Source organism: Cnephaeus nilssonii, assembly GCF_951640355.1.
Source record: "Cnephaeus nilssonii genome assembly, chromosome: 8".
Lineage (NCBI taxonomy): Eukaryota > Metazoa > Chordata > Mammalia > Chiroptera > Vespertilionidae > Cnephaeus > Cnephaeus nilssonii.
In genome coordinates, this window is record NC_137079.1 from 8,874,633 (window position 1) to 8,894,259 (window position 19,627).

A 19,627-nucleotide genomic window follows, 5' to 3' on the forward strand; every position below is an offset into this window, starting at 1 on the left:
AAGAGGGGATGTGAACTAATGAGGAAAGTGAGGGGTAGGATTGTGGGTTACCTCCCCAGAGTCTCAGAAGCTTCCGCCTCTCCTTTCCAGGGTCCAGCAGCCCTCGGGGCACCTGCTGACCTGCGGGGGAGCCGCTGTGTAAAGTGCTCCACAGTTCTACCTGGCAGACTCTGCCAAGACTTGTTTGAATTCAGTGGGAGCTCATTTTAAAGTAAATCATTTAAATTATGGTCCAGGAGAGGACAGTATTTCAATCAGTGTTTTATTTCCGTTAGAAGGCTGATTGGTTAAGGTTTGGGAGAAGAGCAAGTGTTTAGAGAAATTAGTGTTTTTATGATTATCTAATTTTAATGTAAGAATATATTTTTCATTGAGACATTTACCAGTTTCTGAAATTACTGCTTTTGTGAATAAACATAAAAATGTTACAGACAAAGCATCAGAGTGAAAGAAATAGAGAATTGATTTCATTTGAGAAACTCCTTTTCTTTGGGCTTCTAGCTGTCTTATGGCCAGGGTAGATTTATATTGCTGATATCTGGGCTCTGCCTACACGTTCTAGTTGATGGCCCTTATTAAAGAAAAGACTCTATCGCTGGGATTATGGATATTTTAAAAAGTGCCGGTAGGTCTCTGGCATTTTGATATAGATGACCATGCGTGCCCTGGAGGTGAACCCTGGAGGACTAATGTCACCTTCTGCCATCACACATGAGGCTGGTAGACAGCTCAGGTTTGTTGGCTAGATCTGTCCCTGCCTGCCCCAGCTAAACTGTGCCCCCGAACTAGAAATCTCCATGAATGTGCAGGTATGCACTGAGTGTGAAATGGCTTGGCGGCCCGGGAGGCTCCAATTGAATTGGCCACTGTCAGACAAGAGAATAATAAATTGCATTAATAAAAGCAACACAGCCTCTGGTTGACTGGTAGGCAGTGTGCGGAGGTGGCTTTCCGGTCAGCTGTTTTTATTTCCAGGCCGACATTCTGTTGCTGCTTTCAGCCCATCCAGATCACATTGAATTCTTGCCTCTGCTTCCTCTTCCTTTGTCCCATCTGTCTTGTTCCAGCAGGTTTCAGGAAAATCTAAGAATGATTGTTTTTTTATGCTGTTAAATCGATAGCGTCTTTAACTTTGCAGTGTCTTTACAATCTCCGTGTTTTACCAGCACCGGCATGCTGTTTAAGGGGGAATAATAATGTTTTTATTCACATATTTTCCTTCTTTAACTCTGCATTTTTTTTTCTCCTCTCATCCTTGCAATCTCTGATTATGGCGTAGAGTAAATTATCTGTACCTGAACGTTATTTCTGTTATTTATTACCTCTGTGTTTTGGACCATTCATTTAACCACTTAGATCCTTAATATTCTCATCTGTAAAATGCTGGTGATCATATGTACTTCTTGGTGTAGATGGAAAAATGAAGTAATAGTGAACATAGGACATTTACAAAAAGTCCTTTTCCTCATTCAAGGAATGAGAACCGAGAAGTAAGGAAAAGGAGCTGCAGGAAACAGATTCATACTGAATAAAAAGGCTGCTGCCCGGATCAGGGCTACCATCTACCGGGAAGCAGGACGGACATCTGCTGACCCAGAAGCAGCCATTTGACCCGCGAGTCTTTCTTGGCTTCTGAAGCAATGCCTGATGTCCCCAGCTGGGGAGCATCATGGGAATATCCTGCAGGGAGCTGGCAGAGGGTATCCGGGAGCATTCACCTTTCCCTTTTCCAGAGATCAGGCTTGTTTGGCCAACCTCTGACTGGCTCACTCCGAAGGTGTTCCCTGACTTAGCTCTAGGAGGGAGAGGAATTGGTGGAAGTCGAGGGTCAGGTTCGTCATGATCTGCCTTCCACAGGGATAGAGAAGGGACGTGTACACTTTGAGAGGGATTTGGCTATTATTTAAAGAAGCCTCTCTTGTAAAAGTGGATTATTTTTTGGCCAACTTCCCCCAATGATATTAACCAAACATACATCTATATATATAAAAGGCTAAGTGGCTGTCCTTCCCTCCGACCGGTTGCTATGATGTGCACTGACCACCAGGGGATAGACGCTCAATGCAGGAGCTGCCATGATGTGCACTGGCCACTTAAAAAGAAACGGTACCGTGGACCTGGCACCGATAAACCAACACTTGGCTTCCCCTAAGTCGGGAACAGGCCCCGCCACCACCCCAGAGTGACACCCCACCAAATCGCAGCCAACGCTGCCGAGACCCCGTGGCGCAAAATGCAGCCCACAGCCCAGCCCAGCCCGGAAACAGTCGCTGTGGGTGCCGGCTAATGATGTTATGTAGCAACGCCCGGCTTCCTCTCCCTAGTGACTAGCCTCCTTGGAGTTTCTTCAGCCCAGGAATCCGACTTGCTTTATAGCCAGGTGCAAACATTTTACAGTTCATCCAAATGTATGTGAAGCGTTTTCCCATGCCTCATCTCATTTGATCCTCATAGAAGTCCTGGAGTAGGTAGATAGGAGACTCAGTAGAATCCTACTTTCTTTTCATTAGCAAGACAACGGAGATTTAGAAAGTTTAGAAACTTGACCTGACTGAAAAGAAGTAGAAATGGTGGAACTTGAAAATGACTTCAGGTTCTCTCACTGTGCACAATATAGTCAAACACTGCTACAGTTAAATATTTTACCCTTTTTTTTTTGCCTGCGTGATCTACAATAATAATTTGCTTTGTGTTGATATTTACTGCTGTGTTGCTGACAATTACCTAAAAGAGAAGTTGGGGTTCTTCACTGGGCTGGAAAAAGTTTAGCTAAATCAGAAAGCAGGTCTAATTAAGCAAGTTGAATGCATAATAATCTGGCCACTCAGTGTGTGTGTGTGTGTGTGTGTGTGTGTGTGTGTGTGTGTGTGTATTTAGAGGCCCGGTGCATGAATTTGTGCATGGGTGGGTCCGGCCAGCCTGGTCAGGGGGAGGGGACATGGGTGGTTGGCCAGGCTGCCTGCTGGTCGAACTCCTGGTCGAGGGGACAATTTGCCTTTTATATATAGGATATACACTGAGTGGCCAGATTATTATGCGTTCAGAGATCATAATAATCTGGCCACTCAGTGTATAAAAGGCTAAACTCTTACTGGCACCAATCGCACACGTGTGTTTTGATCTGTCATTGTCGATCGTGGATTTGGTTGATGCTTCTATTATAGAGAAAGGGCGAATAGCAATATTAAAATATTCTAATTAATTTCCTTTCAATGTGCATGAATCTGTGCACTGGGACACTAGTTTTAAAATAAAGCATCATTCTTAAAAGTGCTTGAAATGGCAAAGTAGGATCTAAATCTTACTATATTAAAATACCAACTCTAGCTGGCAGCATAGCTAGAGTTTAAAATAATTAAAGGTGCCATTTTTCTTATTATTTATTTATTTATTTATTTATTTATTTTTAATCTTCACCTGAGGATATTTTTCCATTCATTTTTAAAGAGAATGGAAGAGAGAAATATTGATGTGAGAGAAACACATTGATTGGTTGCCTCCTGTAGGAGCCCTAACCAGAGCTTGGGCCTGGGAGGAGCCTGCAATCAAGGTACACACCCTTGACTGAAATTGAACCCAGGACCCATTGGACCATAGGTTGATGCTCTTTTCACTGAGCCAAACTGGCTAGAGCTAAGGTGCCATTTTAAAAAAGTCAACATATTATATGTGCAAAGGCTTTCTCTTAAAATCTCTGTTCATGTGTTGGCTTTGCACATTAGGCCTGGATTCTTGTAGTTTGCTGGAGAAGACAGAGGAAACCTTTCTTTTTTTAGTGTACATATTCTAGAAACTAGGCTTTAGTCTTAGCAAAAAGAAATGAAAGGTTTACCTCTGAGAGACACTAGTCATAAAGGCTCTACTGTGCATTTATTTGTTTTATTTCCTGTGTAATGCCTAGTAAGCTTCCTCCCCAGCTCTTTAGAGGTTTGTTTGTTTTTCTTCCAGTTTTGTCCAGAAGTGACGGTAAGAAGCCCATAAACTTTGCCTTTTATCTGGAAGATACTGGACAAATGACCTTCCTAGTCATTCTTGAATTACTATCCAGATACTGTAGGAAAGGATGAATAGAAAGTTCTACTATCCACTCTTCTTCACTCAGATCCTTCAAATTAATGGCCCTTGGATGGGACGGGGTCAGTGCTGATGGAATCTGTGGCCATGGTTGGCAAAACTAGGTGGAAAGTACTCAGGAGCCTCACAGCAGGCAATTTGCCATCAAATTATGTAGCATCAAGTCATGGACTCTCCTCAGTGGAAATACCATATATTTTTTAATCCCAACATCACCCTGTCAGGACAGCTGGCTGGTACCCTGGCTTATGCTTTGTTAGAGTTTTTCTTTGAAAAGTGAAGCTGTAGATCACATTTATGACAAGATGTAGGAGACTAAAAATAATCTAGTTAAAGAAATACTCATACCTTTCTGGATTGCTGTGATGATTTAGGAGTAATCTATAATAATAAAAGCGTAATATGCAAATCAACCAAATGGCTGAGCAGCGGAACAACTGTCATCTGGACGATCACGCCATGACACCCACTGTAGCCAGGCCAACCAAGGCGGGTGTGATGCGATTGGTCGGGGGCCCGGCCATCGCCCCATGATTGCCCCACAGAAGGAGGCCAAAGCCACCGGCCAGCAGGGCGATCAGTCGGGGGCTCCACGAACGCCCCACAGAGGGAGGCCCAGGCCACCCTCGGGCAATCAATAAGGGGGCGGGGGTGGGGGTGCTCCACGGAACCAAGGAACCAGGGGTGTGTGGTGGCAGATGCAGGCAGTGCCAGGCCAAGGTGGGTGTGTGTGGAGGGGCAGGGCCACAAGGCAGCCGGGGCCACGAGGCAGCCGGGGCAGCAAAGGCCTACCCTTGCACGTATTTCGTGCATCAGGCCTCTAGTGCATGTGTAACTGTTGATGCTACTTAAGGTTTGAAATCCCAAATGGCCATGCCTTTGCATTTTTCCAGATTAGTTGTGATAGAGAAAATGATTGATTATTGATATTGTTGAGGAGCGGGCACACTTATTAAAATTTACGTACTGCCCATTTGAAATATTTTTTACCTAATGGCACATAACCAAATTGTTTCTAGAATTTTCTTTCCTTCCTTTTTCCTCTCTCATGTATTTATTTTTTAGACAAGAAGAGCAGCCGAGGCCTTTTGTGTTGCATGCATGCTTAAGGAACTCGGCTGAAGAAGTAAGATTCCTGCAGACGTGTTCTCGGGTTCTGGTGTTTTGTCTCCTCCCCTCAAAGGATGTCCAGTCACTCAGCTTACGTATAATGCTTGCAGAAATTCTCACAACAAAAGGTAGACTTTCATAAGTAATTCATATTACTGATGCGATGATAATTGTGCAAATGCTTGGGCTACACACTTATAGGACACCTGCATGGACCTTGCATACTGTTGGACGTAGGAGAATTAATATACTTTCACAGTTTAAGTTTAAATGTCGCTCAGAGAGGACATCATTTGTCCATATGTGATAAACCAATTTTTACATAACATTACCAAATGAAGAGTACATTTTATTGTTTATTTTGACATAGGATACCCAGCCCTATGCTCTCCATAGGGAAGCATCCATTTGGGATAGCTTTTGATTTATCCAGGCCAATAATATAAACATTAGTGAAAGAACATCTATAGTCAAACTCCAGTGTGCATTTACTTAAAATACCTTTGCTATAAGATTCATTGATAGCCTGGCCCCTGTGGCTCAGTGGTTGAGCATCGACCTGTGAACCAGAAGGTCACGGTTCGATTCCCGGTCAGGGCACATGCCCAGGTTTCAGGCTCATCCCCAGTAGGGGGCATGTAGGAAGCAGCTGATTAATGATTCTCTCTCATCCTTGATGTTTCTATCTCTCTCTCCCTTTCCCTTCCTCTCTGAAATCAATAAAAATATTTTTTTTAAAAGATTCATTGATATGTAATATGTAATTTTGTGAACTTGGAATAAATAAAAAGTGGAACTGTACCACAATATAAGGTGATTACTAGAAAAAAGTATATCCAGGGAAATGCTTAGCCAGAATAAGAAAAATGAAAGAAGATACGACCTAAGAGAAATTTTTCCTATCTCAGACGTTCAAATAAATAATGTTGCATTTGATATGCATTGATTGGATATCTCATTTATTATTTCAGGATTAGCCAACAGTGCCCATTAGCTGATAACTAGTCAACCACAGAGAAAAGGGGAACTTTTGAACCTAAAGTTAATAGAGTGAATTTGTAATAGTGCCATCGACTTTTTGACAATTCCCTCCCTCAGGTCCACTTTCAGCAGTTGGGAGAATGTTGACTTTCATCTTTTGGCAGACAAATCATATGAGCCTTAGAAAGGAAATAAAAGGAAAATCGATGTACTTAATCTTAATAGCTTTGTTAGCAATTTGGTATAGATAGGCAGCCGTACATGTGGGTGTGTGTGTGTTTGAATGTTCCCCACTTGGGTAGTTAAAGATGTTTCCCAAATGTAGTTTCAGTTTTATGATATAAAAACAACCCTCCAAAGGGCACTGCCATTCTCAGTGTGCTTTCTCCTCCCGCAGTCTTGAAGCCAGTGGTGGCATTCCTTAGCAATCCCGATTACATCAACCAGATGCTGCTTGCCCAGCTGGAGCGCAGAGAACACGTGAACGAGCATCACAAGAGAGCCTACACCTATGCTCCTTCTTATGAAGAGTTCATCAAGCTCATTAACAGCAACTCTGATGTGGAGTTCTTGAAGCAGCTCAGGTACTTGCTCCTCAGTCATAGCAGGATAATGGCTACTCATTACCATCCTCTGCCTGGTTAGGTAAAGAAAAATGTGTTTGCTGGGGAAGCAGAAATAAAGGAAGTCTATAAATCTTACCACTCAGTGATAACTAAATTTATCCAGCTTCTCCTTTAGCAGTGGAATTAGATTTTTCAAAGTATAATGTTTTTCAAATAATTAGATTATCATAGATTGAGAGCTATTTAGTTGCTGGGAGTGTCTGCTTAGCTGCTCTGGTGCTTACCTTAGGAAAGCATTGGCAGGAGGTGATGTGTTTATAAAATTCACTGCAGAGCACTGGACTGGACAGAGGCCCAGGTTTGGAAATAAGGGGTTCTTGACTAATTGTTTGAGAAAACACATTTGAAATATACCCCAGGAGTCTCTTTTATAGGAAAGTTCAGTCTCACTTATTGTACTTGAGATATTTTAAGGGTGAGTGTGTGTGTTTTTAATTTTTCTTTTCACAGCAAGTATATGCATATACAGTATGATTATATAGTGCTGGGCAGCTTGCAGGTTTTCTAGGCTGCTGTCTCTAGTTACCCTGTGTCTAGTGTCCCCAGACGACAATACATGGGGAAGCAAGGAAGCTCTGGTGTGCCATTTTGCTTCAGATGAGCACTTTAGTAAATCATTGATGGAAAAGTAAAATATTGACTGAAATTCGATTTTTGGACTATTTGAGGATTTTACATTTGTCTTATATGCCTCTGAACTAGTGTCAACATTAAGGTGAGTTATAAAAAGCTGACAAAAATCTTTAAAAATAAAATTAGAGCTAATTAATACTACTATTGGTGCTCCACCATCATCTGTCATTTTGTATCTGAGGACAATTCCTCATATTATAAATGAATTTGGGTAAGAATTAATGATTTATCTTCTTCAAAATATACTAATCAAAGGCTCAGGATTAGAAATGCTGTAAATAGCTTAATGTTGGCAATTCACCATCCAGCAGGAAAATAAGAAGCTCAGTAAGAATTGCCCTTTAAAAACGAAATCATGGTGTCTTCTGCCCCAGGGTGACTGGGAACAGCCTGCTCGGTCACCGTAGGCGCAGTGGGGATTACCTCAATCTGCGTGGCCAACATCACACGAGAAATTCTGACTTTACACATTCCCCTTCCCCTCTTTAAATGCAGGATGAAACAAAAACAGCACGAGCACTTAAATCTTTCTCTAACATCACTTCCTCATGCTCTCAAAATAGGGCAGCATTGAGCATAGCTCCGTGGGGGTCCTGGGAAGGCAGGCCTCTGAGCACCAGGGGACTTCCCGGCAGGAGAAGTGCTCAGCTGCAGAGTGGCTTTCTCAAATACTGAGATATTCACATGCCATCAAATCATCGTTTTAAAGTGTGTAGTTCAGTGGGTTTTAGTATATTCAAGGCTGTGCAGCCGTCACCACTAATTCCAGGGTATTTTCCTCCCCCTGAGAAGAAACCTGCCCCCATCAGCAGTCCCTTTCCACTCCCCTCCTCCCCCAGCTCTTGACCAGCACTGCTCTGTCCGGTCTCTATGGATGTGCCTCTTCTGGACATTCATGTAAGTCAGGCATCCAACATGTGGCCTGTGGTGAATGGCACTTCTTCCACTCGGCATGTTTTCAAGGTTCATCCACGTGTAGCATGTAGCAATATTTTATCCCTGTTGTTGGCTGAGTAATATTCCGTTGTGTGAATACCCTGTTTTGTTTGTCCACCGATCAGCTGATGGAAAATTTGGGTTGTTTGCACTTTAAAGAATGCCCTTTCAGTAATTGTTGAGTATCTTCAGTAGCATTATCAGTGACTGTCGATAAATACAGGGTGGGGCAAAAGTAGGTTTACAGTTGTGAATACACAAAACATGGAGTTTATTCTTGCATTATTATTTGTTAACTATTGCATTATTTATCACATGAACAACCGTAAGTGTACTTTTGCCCCACCCTGTAAATAAGAGTAAAATAAAATATTGCAGATTGATAACCTCTCTTGACCACTGGCTCCTCCAACTCTATACCTGCCAGCAACAGGAGCAGCGGAGGGCAGACAGCGCACAGGTGTTGCCGTTGTGCGTTATTTCTGTTCCATGTGTTGATTCTCTGTGCCTTCCAGCTTACTGTTGGGCTTTGTGTTTCCAACAGAGTTTTTAGAGTCAGAGGGAGGACACTCAGGTGCCTTGGTGATAAGATAATGGAGCTCTGAAAGTACCTACTCTATTAGAAACAAAAGGAATACAGTTCGGAGCTAAGCTGGTGTACTGACTGAGTCCAGCTGGAATGACCTATTCTTCTGACCTCCACCTCTTTTTTTCTTTTATTCCTCACCTGAGGATATTTTTCTATTGATTTTTAGAGAAAGTGGAAAGGAGAGGGGGAGAGAGAGAGAAACATTGATGTGAAAAACACGCATCAATTGTTTGCCTCCTGCATGCGCCCCAACTGGGAACCAGTCTGCATCTGAGGTACATGCCCTTGATTAGAATCGAACCTCGGACCCTTCGGTCCGTGGGCCGATGTTCTATCCACTGAGCCAAACCGGCCAGCGCTCATCTCCATCTCTTTATAAACCTGCAGTTCCTCATGTAACTCTTGGGAAGCAAGTCAATAGCTCCTCTAGAAGGGCTGCAGGATTCCCTTGTGAGAAGGAATGTGGGCTCTGGAAAGAGTCTTATGCATTTGGCAGCATCAGCTGTGGGGTCATGGTAATCCTGAAGATGTATGGTCCCCTCCGCAAGCTCGGCAAAGAGCCTTTGGAGAAAAAGACTGAGAGGCATTTTTCTCGGTGGTAGATACACACCTGCAGAGTTCCCTTCGGAATACTGTACTTTTGCACATACTGCGTTATCCTGAGGCAGTACCCTGAAACTGACTGTGAGACTGTTCCTGGGACTTTGCGGAGGGTAGATGGACTTACGCTATTCAACGCGGCCCTAGGGTTCTAACAGCTACTAACTGAAGTGCTTATTTTGCTTGTCAGGATGACAGCTGGTAACTGTGTGGGTTCTCAGGTGCAGGGAAGATGTCAGGGAGTTCTCTTTGATATGACCCTGGTATACCTTTTATGCATGGGGCTGTTGTCCCTATTCACTGCATCTTAGGGGCAGGCCTGAGGGCTAACTACTGCTTGCACAGCTTGAACTAGAGCGATTGTAAGTTCAGGAACAATTCTGCAATAGCAGAGATTGATCATTTTGCTCAAAAAAGTAGGTGGAGGTGCATAAATTATCTTGTTACTTGGCTGCTTACTGTTTATCTGATAGAAAAATTGCTCTCTATTCCAAGGTCAGGTCTGCTTACCGTTATTGACAGGCAAAATCGCGTTTTATCAGACTCCTGTCTAAAACCTCCATCACGCAGCTTTATCAGCTGACCAGCACTCAGGGAGCTGCTTTCTTCAGTCACAGTCTGAACCGCTCTGTTGCTTCTCTGGTAAAATGAGAGTACGCTGCTGTCTGACGTTACTGTGTTCTTGGTCCCTGTCTTCAAGTTGCTCTTCAGAAAACCTTAGGGTTGGCTGCCTAAGGCAGGGACTGTGTCTTACTTAGACTAAGCAGTTGATGAAACTGTCCACTTTAGTTTTATGCACATTTGAGAGGCGGAGGCATATTTTTTAAAGGGGAAAAAAAGTCATTTAGCTCTCCTAGGCTGGAATGCATTAAAAACAAAGAAACAGACCACACTGGAAGGTGAAGTTGAAGTTCTGCAGAGTTTGTTTTTCTGTTTGAGTTGGCATGAGATGCTTTCACAGTAGGACTTTAGACATAGAAGTGTTCTCTTAAAATATACTAAATTAGTGGTTTACCCTGGCAGTGTATTAAAATCACCAGGCTTTAAAAAAATTACAGGACGATAGCTCACTTTCCTTAGCTACTCCCTTTTTCTTCTTTTCTGGCATCCAAGAAGTCAAACCGAGGATGTGATAACTGGGTTGGTATAATACTTTGAATTTTCCAGCGTTTTCCAGCATCTTCTAGTAGGAGCAGTGATCGATTCTGTTAATAACACAGGAGCCACGAATCTCAGTGTCATCTTGATGCAGGATATTAAAGGGCAGGCTGAACAGATTCCCCACCGTCCGTGTGGGCGGTGAGACAGTGACCAGTCAGGGAAGGCAGAACAGGGTTCAGAGCCCCGGTGCATCTGTTAATGAAACTCGGCGATTGCAGCCTTGCTGGAGAAGGAGCGGTGTGGCTTTGTTTTGAAGATAAAGCTAGAGTCAAAGTAAACATTAAACAAGGAAAATGAAAGGTTCGGCGCTGACAGGAACCTCTTGGCCTTAAAGGACTGGGCGGGTTGTTGGCCAGGAATGCAGCCCGGGCTGTGTGATCCCCCAGCGTCTTTGTAAAGAGTGCGCTAATGAAAAATATTTGCTCCTCCACGAGATGGGAGGCTTGTTCTGGAACTGCTTGGCGTGGAACCTGGGCATCACTGTTTTTAAAAAGCTTCCCAGGTGATTGTAACATGCAACTCGTATTGAGAATCTCTTTTAAATGGAATGTTCTCCCATCTGCTGCCAATCTGAAGTCTTGGCTAGATGTTATGTCATAAAATTGTTATATTTTAGTTATTTAAAAACTGTGTATATCACTGTTTTGAGATATATGGTGACTCTAGTGAGGAGAATTATCACTAGATCATCATGAAGGCCTTCCTGAGAGCTGGGTTTAACCCTTGGCAAAATGGACATTTTAGTGTTTTGAACAGTGATTCTGAAACTATATTGTGAATCATGAGCAGTAAAACAGGATTACATTACAGAGGGACATGAAAGAAAAAATTGCGCAGACTAATGCACCCTTTCAGAAATCAATCAGCACAAACAGCATCCAGGGAAAAGGTTAGTGTGGGCGGATGCGGAGAGGAAATCGGCATGGAAAACAACGAGAAGCCTGGCGAGTTGTTATAATAATAACAAATGAATATAAATTTAGTTAAAAACTCATTGAAATGCAAGGCTACATACGAGACATGTTCTAAAAGGTGTCACAGTTTTATGAGAAGTAAAAGTACATTGACTTCAGAATATAATTCCTCCTGTTGGTGTCTGAGAAATAGCAGAGGACACAGAGGTGGGATTAAACATATCAGAGAACACCGGTCATTTTCATTTAGGAGCAAAGAGAATTAACTGTTGGCGGCGATGTGAAATTTGATATAAGGGGGAATTTGGGGTAAAGACATTCATGATCTCTCTGAAAGGAAGGAATTCATTCTGTGCCTGTACTTGGAGCAGCACTGGCCATGCGGGGAAGGTGCATGTGCTTTAGGAAGGGCGTTGGGAGCATGAGGCCGTGCAGGGGAAGCACTTAGCGCAGCATCCGCCTGGCTCTAATTCTTAGCTGCCACAGTTGTTGTTACCGTCATCAGATCAAGGGCTGAAAACATTTCATTTCACTGTGAACACTGATCCATCGCCAGTGGCCTGCTGGAATTCAGTGTCCCAGCTGGGGTTTGAGGAGGCCCCATCAATAGCAGTGGTCCTCTCTCCATCCTGGGCCAAGGGATAAGGCACATGAAGACCCAAGTGTCACTCTTATGACTGACCACGTTGTCCATGAGCTGTCCATCAGCTGCCTCCTGCGCACCTCACACTGCGGATGGGGCCCGCAACCCCAGCATGTACACTGACCGGGAATCGAACTGTGACCTCTTTATTCATAGGTCAGAGCTCAAACACTGAGCCACACCAGCAGAGCAGTTTTGCCTTCCCTGAGGTTAACTAAAGGGTACCAGCTAGCCAGCATGACAAAGCTTTGGTTGCTTCTGGAACATGTAATTTCTGTAGTCTCTGGGAACTAGAAAATGAATATATGGTAATTAGTTATTTTAGGGAGATTAAAAGATATAAACAAGATTAATAAAATAGCAATCAGTTGTCACAAGCGGATGAAAACTGTTAATACTTGGTATATACATTTCCAGGTTATTTTCTGTACATATAACATGAATCGTGTGTATACATACATGCGTTCAGGACACCTCAGGCTGCTCTGGCCCAGAGCTATCTGATTGGTATGGCTAGAGTATATAGCTGTATATATAGCAGAAATCCAGTCTTATAAAATAGCAAAATATCATATTTGCCTAGAAAAAAGGTTATTAAGAATATACCAAATGTTGTGATTAACTATGAATATTGTGTTTTGTGTATTTTCTAATGTTCTTCAATGAACATATGTTCTTTAGAGAAAGTAGAAAGTAGAAATTGGCTCAGCCTGGGCAAGTACAGTCTGCCCATCCATTTATCAGGCTGGGGTAACAGCTACTAAAGGCAGCTCCAAAGCTAACTGGAAACAATCTCCTTCCAAGTACACGCGGCAGCCGTAACGTGTACGTGTTAGAGTGACTCCCTCGTGTGAGTGAGTGACTACTGCTTTCTTGTTCACTGAGAAATTGCGCTCTCTCAAATCTTACCTGGACTGTTAAAAACTGTGCTGTTTGAGGTTCTCAGTAAGAATGGTGCATCCTGCTCGTGCCTGGAGGATTTCAGTCACTTCGACACAGAGAGCAGCCTCATTCATCACCCATAAGTCGCGCTGCAGATAACGGGTTTCTGGGCTCAGCATTCCACGTCTACCTGAACTGCAGTTTCCAAGTCAATAGGACCCTGGATCCACCTGGAAGTGACCTCTTTACACAGCCCTGCGTCCAGCCTATCCCTTGCTGCTTCACTGAAACCCCACCCACACCCCATCCTTTCCCAGAACCCTGCAGTAACCCTACAGATGCCCCGGGGTTCCTCTTGCCTAGTGCAGTGGGTCAATAAACCTGATTTTGTTGGACCACAGTGACCCTGGTGGTTTAGATTGATTAGCTGAGACACTCCTACAGTCAGGAACAAAGTAAGGCTACTTCCAAAAGTTTTATGTATGTTTAACAAGCACACACATACCATCCCCCTAAGCAATGCGTGTCTAAAGAGTCAGTAGCGGGTTAAGGAACGATAGTTATAGTTAACATTTATTGGACTCTCACTATGGGGCAGGCACTGTTCCAACTGTTTTAAAGGTGTTATCTCATTTCCTCTTCATAGCAATCCTATCAGGAAAATACTGTTACTCCCCTTTATGCAGGTGAGGACTCTTGAGTTTTAGAGAGCTTAAATAATTTTCCCAGGGTGACACAGTAAGTGTTGGGAGCAGGATTTGAACACAGGCCATTTGGTACTAGAACTCATATTCTTAACTACTCTGAGACACTTCCTGAGTTGGGAAACAGCTTCAGCTTAGCTGTATTTCTTCTCAACCACATTAACTGAAATTCCTCTAATGAAAATATTATCTCTAGACTAGTACAAAGTATCCTGTGGCAACTTGAAAACATTAATGTTTTTAATTTTTTCTTAAATGTGTATATGTATGGTATTCTAATTTACAATATGTCCTTACTAATCTACACTAATAAAAGAGAAACATGCAAATTAACCATCACTCTGCTACACCCACAAGCCAATCAGGAGCGAGTATGCAAATTAACCCAACCAAGATGGCAGCTGGCCATGGAGCGAGCAGGAGGCTTGGGTTGCTCTGGCGATGGAGGAAGCCAAACTTCCTGGCCGGCCCTGGCCTCCACCAAGGCTACAAAGTTTCAATTATAGAAGATAAAAAATCCCAGATACCAGGGCCTCTGCTTGGGTCGCCGGGGAGCATGGCTGGCTTGCAAACCACCACAGGCCCCTCACCCAGGCCACCCCACGCCCCAAGGGAACCCCCACCCTGATCCGGGACACCTTCAGGGAAAACCAGCCAGCCCCCACCCGTGCACCAGGCCTCTATCCTATCTAATAAAAGAGTAATATGCAAATTGACCAATACCACATGATCTCACTCATTTATGGATAATAAAGAACATTATAAACGGATGAACAAAAAGATAGATACAGAGACAGTAAAGCAACAAACAGACTTTCAAATTACAGGGGGAAAGTTAGGGAGAGGTGGGGGAGATAAGAAATCAAACGAAGGACTTGTATGCATGCATATAAGCATAAACAATGGACGCAAAACTCTGGGGGGTGAGGGCAAGTGTGGGTGTAGGGTGGGGGGGTAATGGTAAGATATGTACACATATAATACCTCAATAAAAAAAAAAGTCAAAAAAAGAGAGTAATATGCAAATTGACCATCACTCCAACACACAAGATGGCTGCCCCCATGTAGACACAAAATGGCCGCCACAAGATGGCCAGCAGGAGAGGGCAGTTGGGAGGGACCAGGCCTGCAAGGGAGGGCAGTTGTGGGCAATTAAGCCTGCAGTGGAGGGCAGTTAGGGGTGACCAGGCCAGCAGGGGAGGGCAGTTGGGAGGGACCAGGCCTGCAAGGGAGGGCAGTTGTGGGCAATTAAGCCTGCAGTGGAGGGCAGTTAGGGGTGACCAGGCCTGCAGAGGAGGGAAGTTGGGGGTGACCGGGCCTGCAGGGAAGGGCAGTTGGGGGAGACCCAGGCCTGCAGGAGAGAGCAGTTGGGGGGGACCAGGCCTTCAGGGGAGGGCAGTTGGGGAGGACCAGGCCTGCAGGGGAGGGCAGTTAGGGGTGACCAGGCCTGCAGGGGAGGGCAGTTAGGGGTGACCAGGCCTGCAGGGGAAGGCAGTTAGGGGCAATCAGGCTGGCAGGGGAGCAGTTAGGCATCAATCAGGCTGGCAGGGGAGTGGTTAGGGGGTGATCAGTCTGGCAGGCAGAAGCAATTAGGGGCAATCAGGAAGGCAGGCAGGCGAGCAGTTGGGAGCCAGCAGTCCTGGATTGTGAGAGGGATGTCCGACTGCCGGTGTGGGATCGGGCCTAAACCAGCAGTCGGACATCCCTTGAGAGGTCCCAGATTGGAGAGGGTGCAGGCTGGGCTGAGGGACACCTCCCTCCACCAGTGCACGAATTTCATGCACCGGGCCGCTAGTTTTAATATTTAAAAAAGTATTTTAAACAATTTACCATACTGTACACCTGAGACTAGGATTTGTCCAGCCTTGATGTTGGTAGGACATTCCAGTGTGTGTGCCCAAGATGGCTCTAAAGTAATATATTTTTAAAAAATATGTGTAAGGTGTGCCTAATGAAATAAATAGACTGTTTCTGTTTTTTAATTTGGCTTGAAACCAGATCTAGTAATTCCAGATCTGTTCTGAACAGTTGACAGTAGTTTAAATAGCTTTGTTGAGAATGAGAAAGTCACTCATTTTCTATTTTGCCCTTTGGTTTCAAGTGAAAGTGAATTCTACAAATTCATTAACCACGTTCAAACTCCAACTGTGCACAAAGCACTGTGTGAGGAGGGTCTGGTGTGTGTAAAGATGAATTGGTTGTGGATCCTTGAATTCTTTCACCTGCCAGCAAGGTCCTAATAGTCCAGCATAGAGATCCACGTGGGTATAATTAGTTAAATATGAAGCAAGATATTAAGGCCAGAAGTAGAGAGTGAAGAGCTAAAGAAGTGGGTAGGAGCAAATATTTCATCCCATAGAAGACAGGAATTTAGGAAGCTTCAGAGAGGAATGGCCATGGACTGAGTGTTTATCCTATCTAATAAAAGAGTAACATGCAAATTAAGCATCACTCCGCTACACCCATAAGCCACCCCCACCCCCACCAGCCAATCAGAAGCAAATATGCAAATAAACCCAACCAAGATGGCTACAGCCACAGGAGCAGGAGGGAGGCTTACGTTTCCCTGGCAATAGAGGAAGCCAAGCTTTCCGCCTGCCCTTGCCAGCCTAGGCCTCCACTCAAGGCTAAAAAGTTTCAATTATAGAAGGTAAACAAATCCAAACAGAAATGGCGGCAGCCACAGAGCTGGAAAGAGCGGGAGGCTAGGGTTGCCCCTGGCAATAGAGGAAGCCAAGCTTTCCGCACACCCTGGCCTGCCCAGGCCTCCGCTTAAGGCTACAAAGTTTCAATTATAGAAGATACATAAACCCCAGATACCAGGGCCTCCGCTTGGGTTGCCAGGGGGCGTGGCTGGCCTGCAAACCACCACAGGCCCTTCGCCCAGGCCACCCCACGCCCCAAGGGAACCCCCACCCTGATCCAGGACATCCTTCAGGGTAAACCAGCCGGCCTCCAACCGTGCACCAGGCCTCTATCCTATCTAATAAAAGAGTAATATGCAGATTGACCATCACTCCAACACACAAGATTGCTGCCGCCATGTGGTCAAAGATCCTGCCCCATGTGGACACAAGATGGCCACTACAAGATGGCCAGCAGGGGAGGGCAGTTGGGAGGGATCAGGCCGGCAGAGGAGGGAAGTTGGGGGTGACTGGTCATGCAGGGAAGGGCAGATGTGGGGGGACCCAGGCCTGCAGTGGAGAGCAGTTGGGAGGGACCAGGCCTTCAGGGGAGGGCAGTTAGGGGTCACCAGGCCGGCAGAGGAGGGAGGTTGGGGGTGACTGGGCCTGCAGGGAAGGGCAGTTGGGGGAGACCCAGGCCTGCAGAGGAGAGCAATTGGGGGGAACCAGGCCTGCAGGGGAGGGCAGTTAGGGGTGACCTGCAGAGGATGGCAGTTAGGGGCAAACAGGCTGGCAGCAGAGTGGTTAGGGGGTGATCAGGCTGGCAGGCAGAAGCGGTTAGGAGCAATCAGGAAGGCAGGCAGGCATGCAGTTGGGTGCCAGCAGTCCTGGATTGTGAGAGGGATGTCTGACTGCCCGTTTAGTAATATGCAGATAGACCATCACTCCAACACACAAGATTGCTGCCACCATGGGGTCAAAGATCCTGCCCCCATGTGGACACAAGATGGCCACCACAAGATGGCCAGCAGGGGAGGGCAGTTGGGAGGGACCAGGCCGGCAGAGGAGGGAAGTCGGATATCCCTCGAGGGGCCCCAGATTGGAGAGGGTGCAGGCTGGGCTGAGGGACCCCCCACCCGTGCATGAATTTCATGCACCGGGCCTCTAGTGGTCAAATAAGATTTCAACAGCTAAGGGGAGGGTTATGCCGGAATAATCACATCACCGGATTATGAGGGTTAAATGAGATAATGTAAATGAAAGTATCTAAACAGGTACCTGGTACCTAATGAGAAGAATCTGTAAATGTTAGCTGGTATTTACCTAATAATGTTATGGATTCATTTTTAAAAATTAACTCTTTCCTCAAATGGTGTATATTATTTTTCAGTGTCATTGATGACTCATTTGTTTCAGAGCACGAATCACTAAGAATATCAAAAGAACAGATTGTTCAGAATACTATGTGTACCTGTTAAGTGTTACAGATGCTAACCCTTATTAATTTAGCTCATTGTTTTAGTCAGTTTAGACTGCTGTAGCAAAAATACCATAGAGTGAGTGGCTTAAGCAAGGAGCATTTATTTCTCACAGTCCTAGAAGCTGGGAAGTCTAAGCTCAAGGGGCCGGCAGATTGGGTGTCTGGGAAAGCCCACTTTCTGGCTTATAGATGGTGGTCTTCTTCTCACTGTAGTCTCACTTGGTGGAAAGTGAGCTCTCTGGGGTCTCATTTATGCAGACACCACCCTCATGACCTAATTATCTCCCAGAGGTTCCAACTCCAAATAGCATTTCAATGGAGATTAGGATTCAACACAGGAATTTTGGGGGAACACAAACATTGAGTCCAGAGCACTCCCTGCTGTTGACCGAGTGCTTACCATATGTTTAGCTCCAGGCTTGGTCCTGTAGGAGAATACAAGACACAGTTCGTCTCCAGAGGTTCCTGATAGAGTTGGAGAGAAAAAAGGTAGCATATCTTTATTACACACAAAGCCACAATTTTGTCTTAGGCTCAGATGTATTACCATTTTTTAAAGAAGTATTAGGCCCAGAAGTGAAAAGGACTGGGCACGCCCATTTTCTTCATTCACAGCACTGTTTGTGAAAACGTGACTCTTTAAATCGGCAATATAAAATAATGCCTAAATAGGTACTATTATAGAGCAGAAGTAACTTAGGACTCCAGAGAAGAGAAATACTATGTGAGTTAGGGGACTGGGGAACATTTGAGAGAAGGACTACGTGTAGGATCTGGATAGGTGGGCAGGTAGGGGGATGGTTTCCAGAAGGAAAGGGCAGGAGCAGAAGCCTGGAAAGTGATCTAGTTTGAGGAGGGCTGCCTGCAGCTGTCCTGTGAAGCCCAGGTGTGCAGCGAGGAGAAGAAGAAGGTGGGTTGGGTAAGAGGGCCATTGTCAAGAGCAGAGGGAATGATAGTACCCACAGAATAGCCCTGGAACTTGAGTTCAAACAGCCCACCTGAATATGCTCACCATAGCCACAACTCCAGGGGTGTACTCAGCACTTAAAAGTAAACGTGTATTTTTCCTGAGAAAAGGTGTTCTTAGTCACACATACACATACCGGGTGTTGTCAGCTTTGCGCATTAGCGTTACCTGGGGAGCGGAAACAATGTTGACACGTGGTCCCACTGCAGGTGCTCTCTTCTGTCGGTCAGAAGTTCTCTTCCCCGTGAGAAGCAGGGAGGGCAGAGAACAGCTGTGAGTGAAGTTGGTGGGACAGCGTCGTCCAATAGAACTTGCTGCAGTGATGGAAATGTTCATAGACTGTCCAATGCACAAGCCCCGCGTGCCTATGGACCACTTGAGATGTGGCTAATGCAACCAAGGAACTCGATTTTTGATTTAATTAATCTAAATAGCCGCCTGTGGCTCATGCCCACCTTATAGGACAGTGCAGGTTCAGGAGGAAGAGTCAACAGGCTCTGCTGGCACCAATGCGGGAGACGTTGAGTATAACCTCAGATTTCTCTCTGGGTGGGGGAGCAAGTTCATTCCGACGTCGGGGTCTCGGAGACCGCTAGCTCGTGGCATCGCACCCGGTCTGGTGCAGGTGCTCAGTCCCTGTCGGAGGGTTTTCATGATACATGGGCAGGATTCACACCGTGTCATGTGTGATTAGTACAGACAC

At 45.1% G+C, this 19,627-nt stretch overlaps 1 protein-coding gene across 2 annotated transcripts in view; it reads left to right on the forward strand.

The window, feature by feature from the left end:
- The window catches only part of SNX25 (sorting nexin 25), a 95,099-nt gene that overhangs the window by 33,062 nt on the left and 42,410 nt on the right, over positions 1-19,627 (forward strand). For both annotated transcript variants that reach the window (XM_079779397.1, XM_079779396.1), the window contains exons 4-5: positions 5,140-5,312; positions 6,563-6,749. In XM_079779397.1, the coding sequence (XP_079635523.1) occupies positions 5,140-5,312; positions 6,563-6,749 (360 nt within the window). The remainder of the gene's footprint in view (positions 1-5,139; positions 5,313-6,562; positions 6,750-19,627) is intronic.